At 34.0% G+C, this 21,085-nt stretch overlaps 3 protein-coding genes across 13 annotated transcripts; 1 reads left to right on the top strand and 2 right to left on the bottom strand.

Moving 5' to 3' along the window:
* Window positions 1-6,056: 6,056 nt before the first annotated feature.
* On the top strand, window positions 6,057-9,053 carry LOC112801349 (hypothetical protein At1g04090). Its single transcript, XM_025844020.3, has 2 exons — window positions 6,057-7,061; window positions 7,218-9,053. The coding sequence occupies exons 1-2, from the start codon at window positions 6,833-6,835 to the stop codon at window positions 8,819-8,821; spliced, it is 1,833 nt and encodes a 610-aa protein (XP_025699805.1). The 5' UTR covers window positions 6,057-6,832; the 3' UTR covers window positions 8,822-9,053.
* A 432-nt stretch (window positions 9,054-9,485) lies between these two features.
* On the bottom strand, window positions 9,486-11,950 carry LOC112801350 (uncharacterized). 11 transcript variants are annotated; one of them, XM_072237173.1, is made up of 8 exons: window positions 11,610-11,887; window positions 11,415-11,505; window positions 11,139-11,254; window positions 10,973-11,032; window positions 10,799-10,864; window positions 10,501-10,619; window positions 9,846-10,046; window positions 9,486-9,755 (listed from the first exon to the last, which is right to left on the bottom strand). In XM_072237173.1, exons 2-7 carry the CDS (start codon window positions 11,497-11,499, stop codon window positions 10,034-10,036), a joined length of 459 nt encoding a protein of 152 aa, XP_072093274.1. In that variant the 5' UTR covers window positions 11,500-11,505; window positions 11,610-11,887; the 3' UTR covers window positions 9,486-9,755; window positions 9,846-10,033. The 11 variants fall into 11 exon arrangements, with proteins under 11 accessions (XP_072093274.1, XP_072093270.1, XP_072093271.1 ...); XM_072237169.1 differs by having other exon boundaries at window positions 11,614-11,885; XM_072237170.1 differs by having other exon boundaries at window positions 9,486-9,737; window positions 11,614-11,885.
* Window positions 11,951-13,305: 1,355 nt separating this feature from the next.
* On the bottom strand, window positions 13,306-15,158 carry LOC112801348 (chalcone synthase 6). Its single transcript, XM_025844018.2, has 2 exons — window positions 14,707-15,158; window positions 13,306-14,515 (listed from the first exon to the last, which is right to left on the bottom strand). The coding sequence occupies exons 1-2, from the start codon at window positions 14,882-14,884 to the stop codon at window positions 13,524-13,526; spliced, it is 1,170 nt and encodes a 389-aa protein (XP_025699803.1). The 5' UTR covers window positions 14,885-15,158; the 3' UTR covers window positions 13,306-13,523.
* Between the last annotated feature and the right edge of the window lie 5,927 nt (window positions 15,159-21,085).

Below are 21,085 nucleotides of genomic sequence, written 5' to 3'. Positions count from 1 at the left end.
TCTCTTTGAGACCAAGCTCTGATACCAATTGATAGTTTTAGTGGCTAAGAGAAGGGGGGTTGAATCTTAACCCCTTTTTCACTTCAGAACACTTGCTGGTCTTTGAAACAACTTCTGGAGACTTTTTTATTTTTGTCTCATCCCTAGCCACGAGACTTTTTTTTTTGTCTCGTCACTTGGCACAAGATATTTTACGGTTTTATCTCCTGTGCAGCAGAAATAGAAAATGAAGTAGAAGAGAAAGAAAATTACAGCCAGATATATCCTGGTTCAGCTGCTAAGTGCAGTGCAACCTACATCCAGTCTCCATCACAAAGATGATGGAATTTCATTATAATCATTCTTGATTACAAGCACTAATTCTCCCTAGGAACTACCCTTCCTATTTGGGACAAGTCCAGAATTCTAAACCCAATCCTGAACTTGACTTGGTCACTGCCAGGCTTTCAACTGTAAAGTGCTAACCCAACTTATAAGAGGATTCCCATAGAATCATGAAACACAACACAGATGTACAAAGGAACTCTAAGGACATCTATAGCTTTTTCTTTTAATTTTGCACTCTATGCCTTTTTCCACTCTATGGCTTTTTTCATACAAACTTCATTGTTTGTCTTTTTTCCATGAGACTCAAGACATGACAAAATTAAACACAAAAATACAAAACAGAATACATTGAAGGAGAAGAAAATCTGTTAGCTTAGGTAGCTTTGAGAACTCTGTGCCTTGCACTCTCACTCCTTGCTTCAAGCCCTGGCTGTTCACCCTTATATAGAAAAGGGGAAGCCTCCATGGTTGAAACCAAAAACCAAGCCAAACTTCTTCTTCTTCATGTAAACCGGTTCGGCCAGAGAGAAAAGAGAAGCAACCGAATGTAATAACCAACATGCAATTATCTCTGGTTCTTCCTTGGTCACCAACAATCATCAATCCGACCCTTCCATCTTGCCTTGCACTCCAAGATGAACTCCTAGCCCTTGATGCTTCATGATGCATGACAACTCCTGCTCTACTTTTGATTCCTCCTTTACGTAGCTACCCTAGCTACCTTCTATGATGAGTGAACTCAAAAAGCAGAGACGAGCCATCCCTGAGATCTTCCTCTGACCGAAATCTTCATCATCCATTTTTGGTATGGAGAAGCTAAGATCTCTTCACCAAATCTTACCATTCATGGTTGAAGATCTTAGCCACTATATACTTTATGTTTTCTTTTTCTTGCCATCATTGTGATGGTCTTGTAGCATGCTTCTTCTTCTCTTTGGTGGCTAGCGTTAGCTTCCATGGTTGCTACTATGATATGACCGAAAGTGAGAAGCAAAGAGTAGAGAGAGAAGAAATAAAATATTCAATGGATTTGTGCAATAATTAAATGTAACAAAGAGAGAGGACAAAAGTAAACTCAAGTTTCCCACTTCCCTTTGCCGAGTAACGTGTAGAGTCATTAAAGCAATCAAATCAATTTCTCTCTCTCATTTATGTTTCCAATGCTAGCAAATTAAATTTTGAAATCCATCCCAAAATAAGAAATGGGATCCGTTGGAAGCATGAGGCAAAATCATTTGCTTCCTCTCTTAATTGATTTTGGACCAAGCAAGCAAAATAATTTGGGCTTGTATCAATAATAAGTAAAATTGGCCCATCTAATAAAACATTTTAGCCAACATTCATATGACAAAATTACATAAGGCTGAATTTTAATTTTATTGGGATTAGGATCTCTTCTTTTCATTTCGGCCCAAGAAACAAAATTTTATTTCAGCCATGGTCACACCAATTTAATACTAAGGCTGAAAATTAGCCCAACATAAAACCTGCATTGCAAATCATCTTAATCAACATATGAAAGTTAAAATCAAAATAATAATCTTGCAATTAATCACATTTATAATGTTTGATCATCACTAAATTAAACTAGAGTTTTCCAAACTCATCAGTTCGGAATGTTGCTGTGACTTATGAGGGTTGCCTTCTGCAGATGTTGTCGAACTGGACTGTGGTGGCTGGACAATGTGACTGGGTGAGACTGTGCGACTCTGTGAGACCTCTTCTTTGCCTCCAATTCAAGTAAGGCCTCTTCTTTCTTCTTCTGATGGTGACTTCACCCCCCTTTCTTTTATTTTTTCTATTAAGTACTTTAATATTGTTCAATGAATCTATTGTACACTTGTGCTATGTTGCTTTCTTCTTTATTTTGTTCTTTGATTTATGAATGTAAGAATGATGATTTTGCTTAATGCTAGATTATTAAAATTTAAAGAGTTAAATCTCAAAATAGTCTCTAAACTTACACTCGAGTCTCAAGGTAATCCTTGAAATTAATAATTACTCAAATTCGTCCCCAAATTGCCTTCCGAAACTCATAGTACTCCCTAAAATAATTGTCGTCCATCCTTGCCATTGAAAGCACTGAAATGACATCGTTTTGTACTTAAAAACAAAAACATTTTGAGTCCCCCTCTCCAATCCTACTCTCTCACACTCAACACTCAACACTACTCTCTCACACATGAAGAAGAAAGACCCGATTACAAGTGCTGGGTACTTGTCGAAGAACCCAATCTTCTCTTCCCTGTAACAATAGAAAACACACCAATGAGGACACTAAGTTGGCCGACTTAATCGACTCAGAATGGAGGAAATAGACCTCACCCAGCGGAATCACTCCCCTCGCTCGGTGAGGAGGCGGCAGCCAGACACGGCCGAAAAAGCACGGCAGACCCCTCTTTCTTTAGCATCAGTGACAACAGCTCCGGGCACAGCTGTCTCCCCATATGAGGTTTCCACGGTCAGCCACGCATGGAGCCGATCGCCTCACAGCTGGCACAAAGGATACATTGGCGGTGGATTCATGGCGCGGTAGCCTGCGGAGGTGGGAAAGGGAGGTGGCAGCACGTGACAACACTCGCGACTCCATCACGGTAGAGAGAGAGAGAGAGAGAGAGAGAGAGAGAGAGAGAGAGAGAGAGAGAGAGATGATATGTATGATGATGTTTGCCAGCTTCATGTGGTACTTGGTACTTTCCCATTGTTGTTGCTACTATGAAGTTAAAGAAGAAGAAGAAGAGAAATTAGTGAAGGTAATTGGGGATTATATTTTTTTATAAATACAAATCAACATCGTGTTGGGAGAGGGGACTCAAAAGGATTTTTTTCAGTACAAAACAATGTTGTTTTAGTGTTTCAAATGACAAGGATGGACGGAAATTATTTTAAGGACTACTATAAATTTTCGAATCGGGGACGAATTTGAGTAATTATTAATTTCATGGATCATTTTGAAGCTTGAGTGCAAGTTCAAAGATTATTTTGAGATTTAATTTAAATTTAAAATGATTATTAAATCTTCTTTGCCAAATTGAACTGAATTAATTTAGTTGAATTTTACTATTATATTTCCTGTTTTAGACTAATTAAATTTGTCTCTGCTATATGAAAAGCATGAAAGAGATGTGAACTTTTATTCTTTTATACAATAACTTAGGGACATAAGAAATAAAGTCTTATATGAATGTGATTAGCTAATTAGGTGCCTTATGATCAATAGAGATGTCTTATGCAATTGAAATTGTTAGTGGTTTGATGATGGTACTTGATTATTTATTTTGATTGTTTTGATTTTAATATGTTTGTTATTGATGTTATTGAGTATTCTTTTAATTATTTTGCCAAAATTAAGCTTAAATCCACTGCTAAATAAAAATATATATTGAGAACTGTTATACATTTTGGTGACTCTCATCAAACGAGAACAGTGGCCAAAAAGCTTATATTTGTTTAATTAGATAATCCACAATAACCAAACTTATATATATATATATATATATATATATATATATATATACTCTGAATGATTAAATTTTTGTTATTGTTGAATTTTTTTCGAACTAAATTGTTGTGGCTTTGAACTCAATTGTTAAATTTTTGTTATTTTCAATTTTCTTAACTGCAATATTAAAATTTTGGTATTACATTGAATTTAATTGTTTAATTTTTATTGTTATACTTTCTTTTTAATAAAAATGGTATCAAATGAACATTTTTCAAGGACCTCCTCTTCCTACTCCAGATAATGAAGATAATAATGTGAAAATTTGTGAAATTCGAAAAGATTTTTCGATAGATGAAAAATATGATAATTATTAAATGACTTGTTCAGACTTTAGTTAATTAGATATTCATTGCAATAGTTTAATTGTTATATTTGCTGCTTGAATTTATTTTAATGTCATATAAACTTGTGAGTTGTGAATTTGTGTTTTGATTTGTGAGTTGAACAGTGAATTTGTATTATGAGTTGTGACTTTTGATTTGTTATAATTTATATTAGTCATGGGTAATTTGGTTTATCTGAGATTTATTTCATTATTTATGAAATTAATTTTTTGTTATCAGATTTCTTATCTTTTTTATTTTTTAATATACGAGGATTAATAATTTTTAAAAAGATTTAAAATTTAAGTTTATCGACAGATTTACCTAGGGGTGTTTATGGATCAGATCCAATCCACATATCCGCGGTGTTTATCTGAATCCGATCCGAAAATTGTTGATATGAATCCGATCCACAAGGTTATCAGATCGGATCCGGTCTGCACACTAATAGGATCGGATTGTGTATTTTGTGTAGGTATCCGCATATCTGCGTATCCGTAAAAATAAAGAAATAAATAAGTAAATATTCTTTTTATATATGTTTTATTTCAATTAATAATTATCTTATATATTGTATTATTTTAAGAGTAAACATATTTAAAAGAATAGAAAAAATAAATTTTATTGATAACTTTTTAATAAAAATAAGTTTTTAAAAATATTTTTGTATTTTGTGGATATAGCCGATATCCGATCCAATCTGCAAATGTGCGGATCGGATTCAAGTTTAAAAACTGCGGATATTAGATCCGATCCGATGATTTTAGTGCAGATCGGATCGAAATTTTGGTCATTTCCAATCCGATCCGCGTTCACCCCTAGATTTATCTGCCGGTAATTATTAATTTATGAGCAATGCTAGGGGGCCAGCAATTTTTGTGATTGTTAGCCATCAACTAGCCATCAATGATGATTTGATGGTGTGAGATTTCATCCAATGGCTCACCTTTCTCTGCTGGTTACATGCTGACCAAAATTCAATAAAACTGCTGGTCCCCTAAACTTTTCCTTATTTATTAATTAATAATATATTATCGTTGGATTTACTGGAAAAAAAATCCGACCCTAAAAATTACCAACAGAAATTTTTTTACGGTAATTAGCGGCGGACGAAAAAATCCGCCGGTAATTAAGGTTTATATCGTTGAATTTATTCCGACGGTAAACATATTACCAACATATTTTTTGGTAAATCTGCCAGTAAATCTGACGGTTTTCAATGTTTTTCTTCATGAAAAAAAGTGTGTTAATTGTCTCTAATCTCCATCCATTAAACTTAATTCAGATGACTTTGTGACTAAGGGCTTGTTTGGGTGAACTTTTAAGAAAAGATTTTTTTTTCGAGTTATCTTTTTTCAAAAGATCTTATAGAGAAGTAAAAGTAATTTTATGTTTGGATATCTCATGTAAAAAGGTCTTTTTATCTATCAATTATGTTTGGGTATAACAATATAAAAGTACTTTTTTGTTTATTTATTACATGAAAAACATCTTTTTTTAAGAAAAAAAGATCTTTTAAAAAAAGATGTAAATTACAGCTTCTCAAAAAAGATCTTTTTTTATTTTACTAGTGTTTTTATTTTTACTACTAGAAATTTGCCAAACACGTTAAAAAATTAAAAAAGATCTTTTTTTATTGAAAAAATATATTTTTTTAACAAAATAATGGCGCCCAAACATGCACTAAAGACGAAAAGATGACATGTGGAGGAATTCTCATAAATCATAAAAAGTTTTTAGCGGCCTATAATACTAACTTCAGCACCTGTATAGTGATGTTTACTGAATTTTAGAATATCTGTTTGAATTAGATTTGACATTGAATATAAATTTATGGAGATGAAAATAGACTCAAAAGGAAATGTGGCTATATATCTTTAAGATTCAAGAGTTAGAGTCTCCACCATGAGTTTAGAAAAATAAATTGTTGTGTAGATAGACTGGTTTTACATAGGCATGATTTACAATATGATTGTCATATAATGAAAATTCAGGTGCAGTTAATTTCATGTGAAGTTGATAATTGAAAATTGTTAAATAATTTAATAAATTTGACTAAATTCTCATATAACGATTCTCATCTATCAATTTTACATAAAATTAACTTCACCCGTATTTTCACCTTGTCATATATGTTCTTTTATCTTTTTTGTATTTCTCTTAGTTTCTTTACAGATTTTGATAGAATCATATTTTCTAAAATAATATCTGTATAATTTTTTTTTTTGAGTGCTTCTTCCCCGTTGTTTATAAGAAAACAAAAATTCAATGTCTTAACGGCACTGTTTAGCAAAAATCCAATAGCGTTAACGATTAAAATTGTGATCTAAAAACTAAAAAAGTTGACATCAAATATAATATCAATTTTGTTTGAATTTAGCAGGTGTTGGTTGACGATTAGACTACTAGTCCAATCCCATGGGAACGGGAATAGATACCAATACAGAAAGGAAAGCGTGGTTAATTAGGGTCCTCAACTTTAGGGGTGGCAAGAATCAAACAAACCCAACCCAACAAGTAAACCGAAAGCAATGATAATAATTACAATTATAATACTTGAATGCGACAGATCGACGGCAATTAAATTACGAAGAAGCAAAGCATGGCCGGCGAGAGTGAAAGAATGCGAGGGCCCCATTAACTCAATGAGCCAGCGACCTTTGAATTTTGGAGCACTATGAAGAAGATCCACACTCTGATGATCATGGTGACTTCAACCATCAACCTCAACGTGAAGCTCCAATTTGCAACTCACCTGTTATTGCGGTTACTCCTCCACATGCCTCGCTTCACCTGCAAATGCTTCTCCTTCGTTTGGAACCGAACCACCACTCGCAACACCAATAATACCCTCGGTCTCCCTCAAACCTTTTCTCTCTCTGCTCCTCTTCCTCAATGGCCACAAGGTAACTAGATTAATATTTATGATGTGCAATTACGGTTATGTAAATCTTAGTTAATTCTGTTAGCAAATCAAACCTTGTTATACTGATTATATATCTAGAGCTTAGATCTTAAATCTTAGTGAGGAGTGCATTTTGTAACTGTATTTGTTATTGCAGGACAAGGTTTTGCTTCGGGAATTGTTAGCCTTGGTGAAATTGAAGTGTGTGAGATCACAGGGTTTGAGTTTGTTTGGAGCAGCAGTGATAGAATAGACATTAGAAAATCTGTTGCATTCTATAAGCCTGTAGGAATACCGGATGGATTCCGCGTTCTCGGTCACTATTGTCAGCCCTGCTACAAGCCCTTGAGGGGTTTTGTACTTGTGGCTAGGGAAGCAGAAGCTTCCAAATCCGAAAATACTGAAATTCGCGACAGCGATGAATTGCCGGCTCTGAGGAATCCCCTTGATTATACATTGGTATGGTGTTCTAATGCAGGAGACAAGGAAGTGTCGAATGGTTCTGGTTACTTTTGGATACCCCTGCCTCCTAAAGGATACAAAGCTCTTGGCTACTTGGTTACTAACAAGCCTGAAAAGCCTCATTTGGATGAAATTAGTTGTGTTCGTGCCGATCTCACTGATATATGTGAACCTTACCGTGCAATGTTTGATGCTAGTTCTGTGATTCCGGAGATTCCATTTCAGGTATGGAGTTTGAGACCGAGTGATCGTGGCATGTGGGGGAAAGGAGTTTCAGTAGGGACATTTTTCTGCAGTAGTTATTGGATCAAAGGAGAAGAGTTACCAATTGCATGCTTGAAGAATTTGAACTCAATGCTACCAGCAATGCCACAACTCCAACAAATACATGCACTCATAGAGCACTATGGTCCTACTGTTTTCTTTCATCCTGAGGAAGTTTACTTGCCGTCTTCTGTTGAATGGTTCTTCAGCAACGGAGCGCTCTTGTACAGAAAAGGCGCAACAATGGGTGAGGCCATTGATGCAACTGGCTCAAGTTTGCCGGTTGGAGGGACAAACGATGGGGAGTTTTGGATAGATATGCCGAATGATGATCGAAGGGAGTTTGTGAAACGCGGCGACTTGAAAAGTGCAAAATTGTATGCTCATGTGAAGCCAGCTCTAGGTGGAACTTTCACAGACATTGCCATGTGGGTTTTTTGCCCCTTCAATGGACCATCCACTCTGAAATTAGGAATTATGAGTATGCCTTTTAGCAAGGTTGGAGAGCATGTGGGAGATTGGGAGCATTTCACACTTCGGATATCTAATTTCACTGGAGAACTTTGGAGTATCTATTTCTCACAGCATAGTGGTGGTAAATGGGTGGATGCCCAAGATTTGGAGTATGTTGATGGCAACAAAGCTATTGTTTACTCGTCAAGAAATGGACATGCAAGTTTCCCACATGCTGGAACCTATATCCAAGGGTCTTCAAAGCTTGGAATTGGGATCAGGAATGATGCTACTAGAAGCAATTTGTATGTGGATTCTAGTTCTCAGTACGAGGTTGTTGCAGCTGAGTACCTAGGAGATGCTGTCACTGAGCCTCAGTGGTTGCAGTTTATGAGAGAGTGGGGTCCCAAAATTGTTTATGATTCAAAAACTGAGCTGGATAAGATCATCAATGCTCTGCCACTCGGGCTTCGAAGTTCATTCGAGAACTTAGTTAAAAAGCTACCAGTGGAGTTGTATGGTGAGGAAGGTCCTACAGGGCCAAAAGAGAAAAATAACTGGATAGGAGATGAAAGATGGTGAACTGATTCATATTCTTGTGTTCATATCACACCGATTGCTTTAATCGGCAAAGTCTGGGATAGTTTTGTAATTGTATTGTATTTGTATTATTTTTGTATAGTTGGGTGCACATACAAAGATTTATTTTTCTCCCTTTTCAAATACAGAGAGATTTATGTAATTCAATGGTTTAGAGCGGTGCTTCATTATTTAATATTTATGTAATGCTAATATTGATATGGTCATTATATCACTCTTGTTCTTGGTCTCTTAGGAACTGAATATAAATAATGATATATCAACCAGTATAAACTACGTGTATTATTATCACTACACGAAGTAGACGAGGGATATTAACAAGAATGAAAGAAATGAAATATTAAATATTAAATGTAGGACCTTTACTTTCTTCAAATACTAAACACATCTCGGTCCTCAGAAAATGACATAAAAGTAGCCATTTTGTTTAATCATTTATATTAAGGAAAATAATATTCAATTCAGATTTTTCACATAATTATTGTCGGAGGAGTAAGACACGCATACATATTTTGGAAATACCAATACATGATAACTTTTTCGCCTTAGAAATTCCGATCGACGAGAAATATATATTGATATATTATTATAAGAAAATCAAGATAGGGAAAGTACCCTAAATAATTAATAAGACAGGCTCGTAATGTTTTGCTCAAAATCAATATGCCATTAGAATTTTCTCGAGTGTAAAATTAGTTTACATCACCAAGCTTAAGCTTCTATACATTGTAACAGAGTCATATATCTAAGTACCCTGAAACTAAACTATATACTTCATCAGCATCAGATTGATGAAACCTGATGCAACTCCTAAAAAGAAAAGAGAGTTGATTACAATTCTGTAGCCCTTAATGAAAATGGCCAAACTCTACCATTCATCAATGACAGGCCAAAATAGCTGCAGCACATAGAACATCTGTATATAGAACTCTTATAAATGTAATGAAATGAATGATAAAAATGGAAAGTAAATCATGAGTATATAAGTAAGAAAAGAAATTCAAACCTGGAGTCACAATTAGAAGGAGGTTCCTACAGAGGAGAATCCGGCAGCTTTTCTCTCCTTTAGAGTTGTAGCCAACCAGTCCAAGCCCTCATAAAGGCCATCTCCCTTAAGCGCGCAAGTGCCTTGTATGTGCCATTTTCTATTCTTCAGATCAAATAGACCAAGTCCTTCACATACTTCCATTGGTGTCATAGCTCCTCTCTAAAGGAAAAAGGGAAATATTTAACACTTATAATCAGACTTAAGCATAAGGCAAAGCTAAACGTAGTTTGTTCAAGAGGAAAACTCTGCTATTGTTATGGTATTACTAATTGTATATAGTAGTTAAAACAATTCTATAAGTTCACTTCATCCATCTGCTTGGTAAATATCCTGAATATCTCTAGTAATCAATCTATCTTGACATTGGAGACATAAATACAAGCCAAAATATGGTATGTGTGCATAGTATTATATTCCTTTATAATTATCTGCCCATTTGTTCATACATAAGGAGAGAGAAGGGCCACCTAAATGACTCTAAATTATCGTCCACATTGAGATGTAGAAGCTGTTTAACATTATTCGAGATGAAACTACAAGAGCAGCCTATATAATATATATCAGTGGCAGAGAGTTCATCTAGACCTTTCACATAAGGACCTCATGGTTTTACCTCTGGTTGATTTTACAACTGTGGGAAAGATCAAGAGGTGGTGTTTCAGGGCTGCTAGTCACATGCATATGAGCAAATTTATATCTCCTAACATGGTCCCTCAGCAAAATCCTTTTCGACTGAAGCATGCATGAAGTGGGGTAGGTCAGCAGTTTTTACACAGGTGAAATTTAAGAACAGATATTCCTAAATAAGCTTATAACCTCTTGTTCAGGGAGGATTAAAAAGACATAACCTGAATCTAAAGTCAATCAGCTGAAATATCATAGACTAAAGAGAAAAAGTAACAAAGACATACCAGGTCCTGTTTATTAGCAAAGACCAAGATGACACTATTGAGCATAAAAGGGTCATTTATGATTGCCTGCAATTAACCCATTTAACCACTTAAATTTGTTTAAAATAACATGGTTATACACACACTCACTTTGTCACTCGCACATAATGATATTGAACCTATATTTGTTTTCACCTGAAATTCCTGCTTGGCTTGGCCAATTCTCTCGCGGTCCAGACTATCAACAACATAAATCTGCAAAAATGGCACACATCATGACACCAGCATATAAATAACAATCACAAGCCCATGGAAAGCATAGCAGAGCAAAAGAAAAACTTGTCTTGAGTTGAATTCATACCAGACCGTCAGTGTTATTGAAATAGTGCTTCCAGAGTGGCCTTAACTTCTCTTGGCCACCCACATCCCAAACAGTGAATATCACATTCTTATACTGAACTTTCTCCACATTGAATCCTAAAAAGAATATGTAAAGTCATACATACATGCATACATACATAGATTGATAGTTTAATACAAACATGAAGCAACAATTAAAGGTAGCAAAATCAAAATATTTAGGGTATAAAGAGGAATTAAAGTTAATTGAGGTTAGGAAACACATGAAAGGACGGACCAATAGTAGGAACAGTAGAAAGAACCTCTCCAATGTGAAGCTTGTAGAGTATGGTGGTTTTGCCAGCTGCGTCAAGACCAAGCATCACAACCTGAAAATCAATCCATCAAAAATAAATTAATATTATAGATGGGTAGATTAGATTATCATGCAAACAACAACACAATCAGAAATAGAAAGAGAGAGGAACCGCACCCACCCGCATCTCGGAGTTGCCGAAGAAGGCGTCGAAGAGCTTCCGAAAAGCTTGACCCATGCTTATGCCTTGTTTGGAATTTTTACGATTTGTTAGAGAATGATCAATGAACTAAGAAACTCTCAGCGTTTTTTTTTTTTTTTTTTTTTTGGTTATCGACAGTGAACAAAGGAAGTGGGGTTAGCGTTGCCTTGTGCTTTCTTCCTTTCTTTACTAAGAATTTTCTTCCCATCTTCCAACAACATAAAATTCAAACGAAACTATGGAATATTTCTATGCTTATCTTTAATTAAAATCTAATATTAATAAATAATTTAATTATTAGGACACTTATTATTCTAACTGTTTTTAAAAGACTAGATATCATTATTGACCGCTGCTAGCTCTCAGCTATTTCGTGCAACACTCAAGAATAAGGTAATTGTTATGGTATCTAAAAAATTATGCTTAATTTATTAAAAAAAGTTAAAATTAATATTTAATTTAAAAATAAATAATTTTTAAAAATTTAAAATTTATTATAAAAAAATTATGTAAAATTTAGATACTAATTTATAAATATTATAGAATTGGTTTAAAATTAATGTATAAAAATCATAGTTTGAAAATCATAAGAAGCTATAATTTTTTATAGTATTTTTTTATTCTGTATTTTTTAATTATTATTAAAATAAATAAATAATTTTAAATGTTATAAATATATAATTATAAATATTATGTATATAAAATTAAAAATATTAAATTAAATAAAATAATTTTATATTATTATCTTTTTTGTATGACTCTTTAATAATGTAGATGTATATTTATAGCTTTCTATTAAATAAACGATAATATTAGAAAGTTAAGAATCTAAAGTTATTTATTTAATTTAATATTATGATTATATATTTATTAAATTTAATATTATTTTAATAATAATTAAAAATATAAAATAAAATAAATAATAATTTAAAAATGAAATAAAAATACCTTTAAATTGTTTTAAATTATTTATTTATTTTTTCTCAATTGTTTTTATAAATAATTATCTATTAATTTAGAATCAGGAATAATAGTTACACAAATCTCTCTGTTTTTAGGGACTCAAGTAAGCTTTTCTATTGGTCTTTAATTTGTTATCTTTGCTGATTATAAGATTATTATTGAATTGAACAGAAGCACTCTGGCTCATCTTATTATCAGCTTATATTTCAATTTAAAACTGAAGGATACAACTTATTAGTTGCCATATCAAATCTTTCGATACATATATATATACACTAACTAAGAATTTAAGCTTTCTCACTTAGATTCAACGAGTAAAACAAAAATGCCTAACAAAAGCAGTTGTCCACATTTTCTATTAGCATCATCCATAACCCGAAGTAGATAGCCTGTCAATATCTCATATTTTTCTAATTTGGAGCTTGGCTATGCTTGTACATTCTAATTTCTAAGGGGGCCATGCACCCTCAATTTAAAATTTTTTATGTATATAATCCTTTAACTTTTATATTGATCCCCTTATTTTTATTTTTTTTCTTTTTCTAAAGTGATATTTTTTTTATATTTTCCCCTCCAAAAAACTAATTTATCTATTTTTTTTCTAAGGGGGCCCTGGCTGTTTGCCGATGGTACATCTCAAATCTGCTATATTAATTACGTTCTAATTAAAAAAAAAAAACTTAACTCATTCCAAAAAAAAATAATAAATGTAGAAATATTCAACTGAATATATATCACGCTACAATTGAATAGCCATTATACACTGTTTAATAGCATAATGTATAAAGAAATTAAAGATCAAGACACAAATGTTTCTCGGCCATAAAACTATTAGCCATACATTATTTAGCAGGAACACATCAGATACATATATAAAATAAAATAAAATAAAATAAATAATAAGCTCATTAATTTACTCGACCTTTTTATATAGCCACACTATGCAAAACTACAGTTTCAATAGTGAGGCCAGGTCCAAAGCCAAACAAGACACCCCATTCAAGACCTTCACCGGTGGTTTGAAGGCCTTGTTGAAGTGATTTGTTTCTCATGTGATCCAAGATGAAGAGGACACAAGCACTGGACATGTTTCCATAGTCGCTAAGAACATCACGTGTGGCTCTCAACTTGTGAGGTTTCAACTTGAGCTTGTCTTCAACCTGGTCCAAGATTGCAGGGCCACCAGGGTGAGCAATCCAGAAGATGGAGTTGTAATCAGAGATTCCCAGGGGATCAAAAGCTTCAGTGAGTGCTTTGTTAATGTTCTTGGAAACAATGCCAGGAACATCCTTGAGAAGATGGAATGTGAGTCCAACTTCACGAAGGTGGCCATCAATGGCGCCTTCGCTGTCGGGAGCGAGAGTCTGAGCAGTCCAAACAAGCTCGAAGACAGGCTTCTCGATCTGAGGCAGAGGATCGGAACCAACAATGAGTGCAGCAGCGCCATCACCGAACAATGCTTGCCCAACAAGACTATCCAAATGTGTTTCGCTTGGACCGCGGAAAGTCACGGCGGTTATCTCAGAACAAACCACCAGCACACGAGCACCCTTGTTGTTCTCCGCCAAGTCCTTCGCCAAACGGAGCACCGTGCCGCCAGCGAAGCAGCCTTGCTGGTACATCATGTACCTCTTCACGGACGGACGGAGGCCTAAGAGTTTCGTCAGTTGGTAATCGGCGCCGGGCATGTCAACGCCGCTTGTGGTGCAGAAGATCAAGTGTGTTATCTTTGACTTTGGTTGACCCCACTCCTTTATGGCTTTCGTTGCCGCCTCTTTTCCCAGCCTTGGAACCTCCACAACCACCATGTCTTGCCTTGCATCCAGCGATGGTGCCATGTATTTGCACATGTTTGGGTTTTCTTTCAAGATCTCTTCCGTTAAGTACATATATCTCTTCTTGATCATTGATTTGTCGCCTGAAAGAAATAATTGACATCGATTACTATCACCAATTCATCAAATCAAATATGTTAGGAGTCACCTTATATCATTGGTGCTTTAACGTGATAAACCTTTATTTTAGTTATAGACCTAATTCGAGTAATTGGAGTTTAATTAAAAAAAGTGAGTGATACGATGATGAAAATAAGATTATTAGAATACATACACATGCGTTGAAACTTCTCTTTAAGTTCGGTCATGTGTTGGCTGTTAGTGATTCTGAAGTAATAATCTGGATAAGTGCTTTGATCAACACAGTTTTGTGGTGTTGCTGTGCCAATAGCCATTATAGTTGCAGGGCCTTCAGCCCTTTGAGCCTTGCGAATCTCAGATACATTCACCATTTTCTTAGCTTCTTTGGGGTGTATGGCAAAGCAAGCTAAGCTAGCAAGATAGCACTGCGAAATATATTATTAGGATTAATGAAGGAAATGCAGTAGCTAATAATTAAAGGGTGTGTTGTGTTGCTCACTTGTTAGTGGAAGATGGGGTTTTATATGCACCATTGTAACGAAAGATTTATGGATAGGTGGGTAGCTGAGTTTCACGTGCTACCTTACCATTATTTCCATGTCATAATGTAATATTTCCAAGAACAATTATAGAATGCCTTTTTTTTCGTGTTTAAATTGATGAGAAAGGGAGGACTTAATTGTTTCCGTATGAACTTCTCAAAATCATGGATTCAAAATGTGGAATAGTCATCCATTTAGGCAATTGTCAAATTGAATTGACACCAAAATAATGATCAAATTGAATGGTCTATATATTACCTCTTTTAAGTGTGATTTTTTGTTGAGCCATATATGTTAACATAGAAATATATGTGCATCGAATGGTTTTTTTAAGAATAACATTAAAATCAAATTTAAAATCGCTAATTAAGGAGGAAAATATTGTTATTTCAAACAATAATCATGTCATGTGTGTTGTTGAATAACACAGTCTGTTTTATAATAACAAAATAAAATAATGTATATACATAATAAATAATATAAAAATAATAAGTATTATAAGTAGTCATACATTACGAAAAAAATGTTAAGTACCGTTAAATTTATTATCGAAAAAATAAATAAAATTCAATGATAAATTAATTACTATAAAAAAATAATTAGACGGTATAAATTTTACTGGTAAATATTTACTGTTAGCTCGAAAAATCAATTGATTACCGGCAAATTTTTCTACCGCTATTATTGGCGCACTAATACCGTCGAATTATTCCTATGATTACTTTAACGGTAATATCAATTTTTTTAAATTTGAAATAAATGATCAATTTTAATTTTAATTTTAAATTTTTTTTACACAATTAGTGATTAATTTATAAATAATAAAAAATTTTTATTTAAAATAAATAATACAATGTGCAAATAAATTGAAAGTCAAGTACATCAAATAAATATAATGAAATAATAAAACAAAAAACTAATAACTATAGATCCAGATAATCGTCGTCTTTGTCGTCAGTCCCGTGGCCCTGAGTTGACGGCGCAGAAGGCGGTGATATCTATATGCCACCAACAAGATCGCTGCTGCCACCAACAGCGATGCTGCTACTAGCAAGGTCGATGCCAATGGCGCGCATCTAGGTCAGATACACCTCCATCTGAGCCTCCATACGATGCATCCGCTCCAGCGACTCCCTCCACTCCAGCCTAAGCTCATCCGTAGATGTCATGCGGGTGAGGTTCTTCTTATACATCTCCCGATAATCATTAAGCTCCTGAGCTTGCTGCTGAAGACTGTGTTGGAGCTCTTACACCTACAGTCTCAAATCCACACTTTCTTCGTGCTCGACTAGTGGCGAAGCTTGACGACAGCCTCAACGTGGAGGTGCGGAGGCTGCTAGCGAAGAACGACCACATCCGCGTATACGCGGTTTTTGTATGGTGTTGGGGCGGTCTCGCGTCAAACCGCATCGGGATCGATGACTGAAGCTGCAGAGCCATCAGTGAGGTCCTCCCCACTTTACTGAGACTGCTGAGACGCGGCCTCTAATATCTGTGTATAGGACTATTGTGTAATTAACACAAGTTATTATGATTAGTATGACAGATATATAGTTAATCTCTAGTAATTTTATAGCAAAAGATAATTAGATGTATGTTTATTTAGATAATGATCCTGAGACCGCTGATCAACAAACCTCTCTTTGTTCTCCTTTAACGTGTGGGTATGCTTGAACGTCTTTGCCAATGTCGCCCGCGATTTAACTTCTTCGACTACACATGTTGCATTGAAACAATATAACTAGAATGCCTAGTAATGATATGCAAAAAAATATAACTAAGTTATTAACAAAATTAAAGTCACTTTACATATCAGCCTGATTTAAGTTTTCGTGAAGGTCGCTGAGCCGCCAGTATACTTGGATGACCTGGTCAAGACCTTGTTAGCTCTGTTGGTGAGACGTTGATGTCGGAATCCTTCATCGGTCTCCCAAAGAACATATAAGGCCTTCTTTATTTTCGGTCGGAGCCAGGTTATCCGGTGGTCCCATCCCCTGACGAACATCATTCAGCATCTGCTAGAGCCGCCGACCCATTCTATGGTCAAATATCTTCTTGATAGTAGGATCGTGATCAGTGTTCCACCTAAAGTGCAGCTACAACAAAGAAACTTTAGAATTAATTAAGTAGGATAGAAGATATAAATTAGCTAAAAATGTTTGAAACTAAAAAAAATAATTACCATCCATTTGTGAAACTATCATTCTTGGTCTTAGCGGGGATCTTCGTGTAGTTGGGTCAAGAATGGTCGTACATCAGCTTGGTGACATTGATTATCTTCTGAGTATATGTGTTGTTATTTGGCGCAAACCTAACAACCCACAAACAAAAATCAACTTAAATCTACTAAATAGGAATCATAATCATTGAAACTTAAAATAATGACCACGCAACCAAATCAACGTAAATCCACTAAATAAGAATCAATTTTCAGGAACTTTCAGCAACAACCATAATCATTGAAATAGAAAATACTAACCAAACAACTAAATCAACCTAAATCCACCAAATAGGAATTAATTTTCAAGAACTTTCAGCAATAGAGTTAATCATACTCATTAAAACTTAAAACACTAACCAGACAACCAAATCAATCTAAATTCACTAAACATGAATCAATTTTTATGAACTTTCAGCAACAACCATAATCATTGAAACATGAAATACTAACCAGGCAACCAAATCAACCTAAATCCACTAGATAAGAATAAATTTTCAGAAACTTTCAGCAATAAAGTTAATCATAATCATTGAAACTTAAAAACACTAACCAGCATTCAAACGTAAATCCACTAAAAACTATAATCAATTTTCAAACACTTTCAGCGATAATCATAAATAGAAAATACATGAGACCGAATGTGATACTTATCCCGTGCCTCCATCAGGACAAATGATCAATCGTACGATGGGAGATGGTGGAGGGGCATTAGTTGTTGCCTCACTTCCGTGGATAGACTCTGGGGCCGCGGCATCTGTCGCTGGAGGCGATGTCAACGTGGATGCGAACTGCTGAGTAGTAGGAGGCACATAGTTGGAGTTAGGAACCATGATAAACGGCTAGTCCGCTAAAGCTGCAACATGTGGCATCACCGGGATGGTCGGAGTAGAGGAAGAGGATCCAGAAGTCCTGGGAATGCCGGAAGAAATCCTCCCTCTATTCCGACCACGGCTACGATTACGACTAGCAGCCTGATCCGCAACACCTCTACCTGTCGTCATGTCTACAAATATCAAATTATCAAATAATTTCAGTAATAATTTCTCAGCAAAATAATCATCAACGTAACAACTAACACAATTAGATAATTTCAAATACTTCAACAATTCAAAACCTAATGTATTGAATCTAACCTAACTTAATCAACCTAAATTCACTAATATTAAAAAACTAAACTGAACTAACTTTAAAATTGATTCAAAATTAAAATTAAAATTCTAATAAAATATAAACTAAATTAAACTAAAATTAAACAATTATCAAACAATCTCAGCAACAATTTCTCAGCAAAACAGTCATCAACATAGCAATTAACACAACTAGACAATTTCAAACACTTCAACAATTCAAAATATAATATATTGATTCTAACCTAACTTAATCAACCTAAATTCACTAAGATAAGAAAACTAAACTGAACTAACTTTGAAACGGATTCAAAATTAAAATTAAAATTTTAATCAAACCTAAACTAAATTAAACTAAAATTAAACAATTATCAAATAATCTTAGCAATAATTTTTCAGCAAAACAGTCATCAACGCAGTAATTAACACAATTAGACAATTCCAAACACTTCAACAATTTAAAACCTAATGTATTGAATCTAACCTAAATCCATTAAGATTAGAAAACTAAACTAAACTGAACTAATTTTGAAACTGATTCAAAATTAAAATTAAAATTCTACTCAAACATAAACTAAAGTAAACTAAAATTAAAGGAATTGAAAGAGTTGCTCAAACACCTATAATGAAGAACAGAGTAAGAAATAAGAAAAGATGTGGATGTTGCAGCGGTGGTCGCCAAAGTTGCTGGTGGCAACAGATGATGCATGGTGATAACAGATGGTTGTGACGACGAAGGAGAGAGAGGGGGCGGGGGAGAAGAAGAAGGAGGGGTTGGCGTAAAGGGTTGACGGAGATAGGGTTGGCGATGGCGGTGGTCTCGGCGACGGCAGGACATATGGCAAGAGTGACAGTGACTGGAAGAGAGAGAGAGAGAGAGAGAGAGAGAGAGAGAGAGAGAGAGAGAGAGAGAGAGAGAGAGAGAGAGAGAGAGAGAGAGAGAGAGAGAGAGAGAGAGAGAGAGAGGTGATGGTGGTGAGGGTTCGGATGACGGGGAAGATGTTTATGATTTGAATTTACGCCCTTTTTACTATTGAAAAATTCCGACGGTAAATCATTACGGATCACCAAAACGCATTATTTCACTAATTGGAGTTATCGAAATTTGACAGTAAAGGACGCACCAATTTAACTTATTTTTCTTCTAAATATTATCGGCAGATTTATCGTTGAAAAACAGAATTCACTGATAATTACTTAACCTTACGAATTAGACATTGTTATTGTTGATGATCTGATGGTAAATATTCCACTATTCTACAATGCTAAATTCAACAGTAAATCCGACTATATTCAATATTTTTCTTGCAGTGATTATATTAATTTTATTAATGTTTCTTAGCTGCTACTGATTTACAATCTTTTACTCCGTCATTATCCAATAGTCTTAGACTCACTTAAAATAAACTTATGGTATGGATATGAATGATATGTACATTAAAATTAATTATCAAAATCAGAAATAATATATTTGTATAAAAATATATATTGTTTAATTTATTTATAATATATATTTTATATTAATAATTAATTTTAGTGATTAATTTTGATATATATTTATTATAATTAAACTTTTAATTAATATTAAGTAATCTTTTATTAATTTTTATTTCTTAGAGAATTTATAATTTAGGATTAGAATTTAAAAATATTAAAGTTAATATTTAATATTTAATTTTTAAATTTTAAATTTAAAACAAAATTAATTACAAAAAATCACTGATATTAGTCTAAAAATAATTAATTTTTTAATTCAACTTTATTATAGTTTCCACATTTCCACATTCAAGGACGGGTCCTTTGACTGGATGTGTGTGTGGTGATTTTGGTGGTTGCATGGAAGCCTGGGAGCCCAAAGCTCGCATGACTTATTAGTTATTATCTTAGTCTTCTTGACCAAACAATAAATGCTTATATATTTTTATTTTATTTTATACTATACTATTTTTATGCAATTTGTTTTCGGAAAATAATAATAATTCACATAATGATGTAGCTGCATCACTCACTGCTTCTAATTGTTCCACGTCTCATTATTTACTTCTTTCTTTTTTAGTTCAATTCGTTACAATTTAGATTCGTTCCTTCTCAGTTCTCAGCATGCACCCTCTTGTTTTATATGTTGCACGGGTATATATAACACCTTTTTCTGTTTTTTTCTTTTTTGTTGGTACATTAATTTACACATCTTCTTTTTTATAAACCACCGCCGGTTATATTATAAAGCCTTTTATTTTTAGATAGAAGTTATATAAAGAGGAATATGTTGTGTATTTGGAGTATATTCTAACTATATGTTATAGTTTTCAACCTGATGAGCAACTAGGAAATAAACTAGGTGTACATCAAGGCTTGGTCAGTTGCTTGTACATTTAATACGATGGAAAAGAGGAAAGTTGAAATCTATCGTTAACGTTGAACCACATCTTATATAATAAACTTGTAATTAGCTAGTTGAAAAAAAAAAATATAAATAAAGAGAAAAGTTGGCATTGCTATAATGGTATGACCTTAATTAGCTTGTGTTACATGATAATGTACGAAGATAACTATTAACTAGGTAGGACTAGTGTTTAACTGCTGAAGGTATACCATCAATCTCATATTCTCATTTAGATATAAATTTTGGCAAGAATTTTATTCGGAAAATATTAGTTGCCACTAAATTTTTGTGAAGATTTT

This window comes from Arachis hypogaea, chromosome 5 (genome assembly GCF_003086295.3).
Source record: "Arachis hypogaea cultivar Tifrunner chromosome 5, arahy.Tifrunner.gnm2.J5K5, whole genome shotgun sequence".
Lineage (NCBI taxonomy): Eukaryota > Viridiplantae > Streptophyta > Magnoliopsida > Fabales > Fabaceae > Arachis > Arachis hypogaea.
This window is presented reverse-complemented; position numbering and strand designations above follow the sequence as displayed.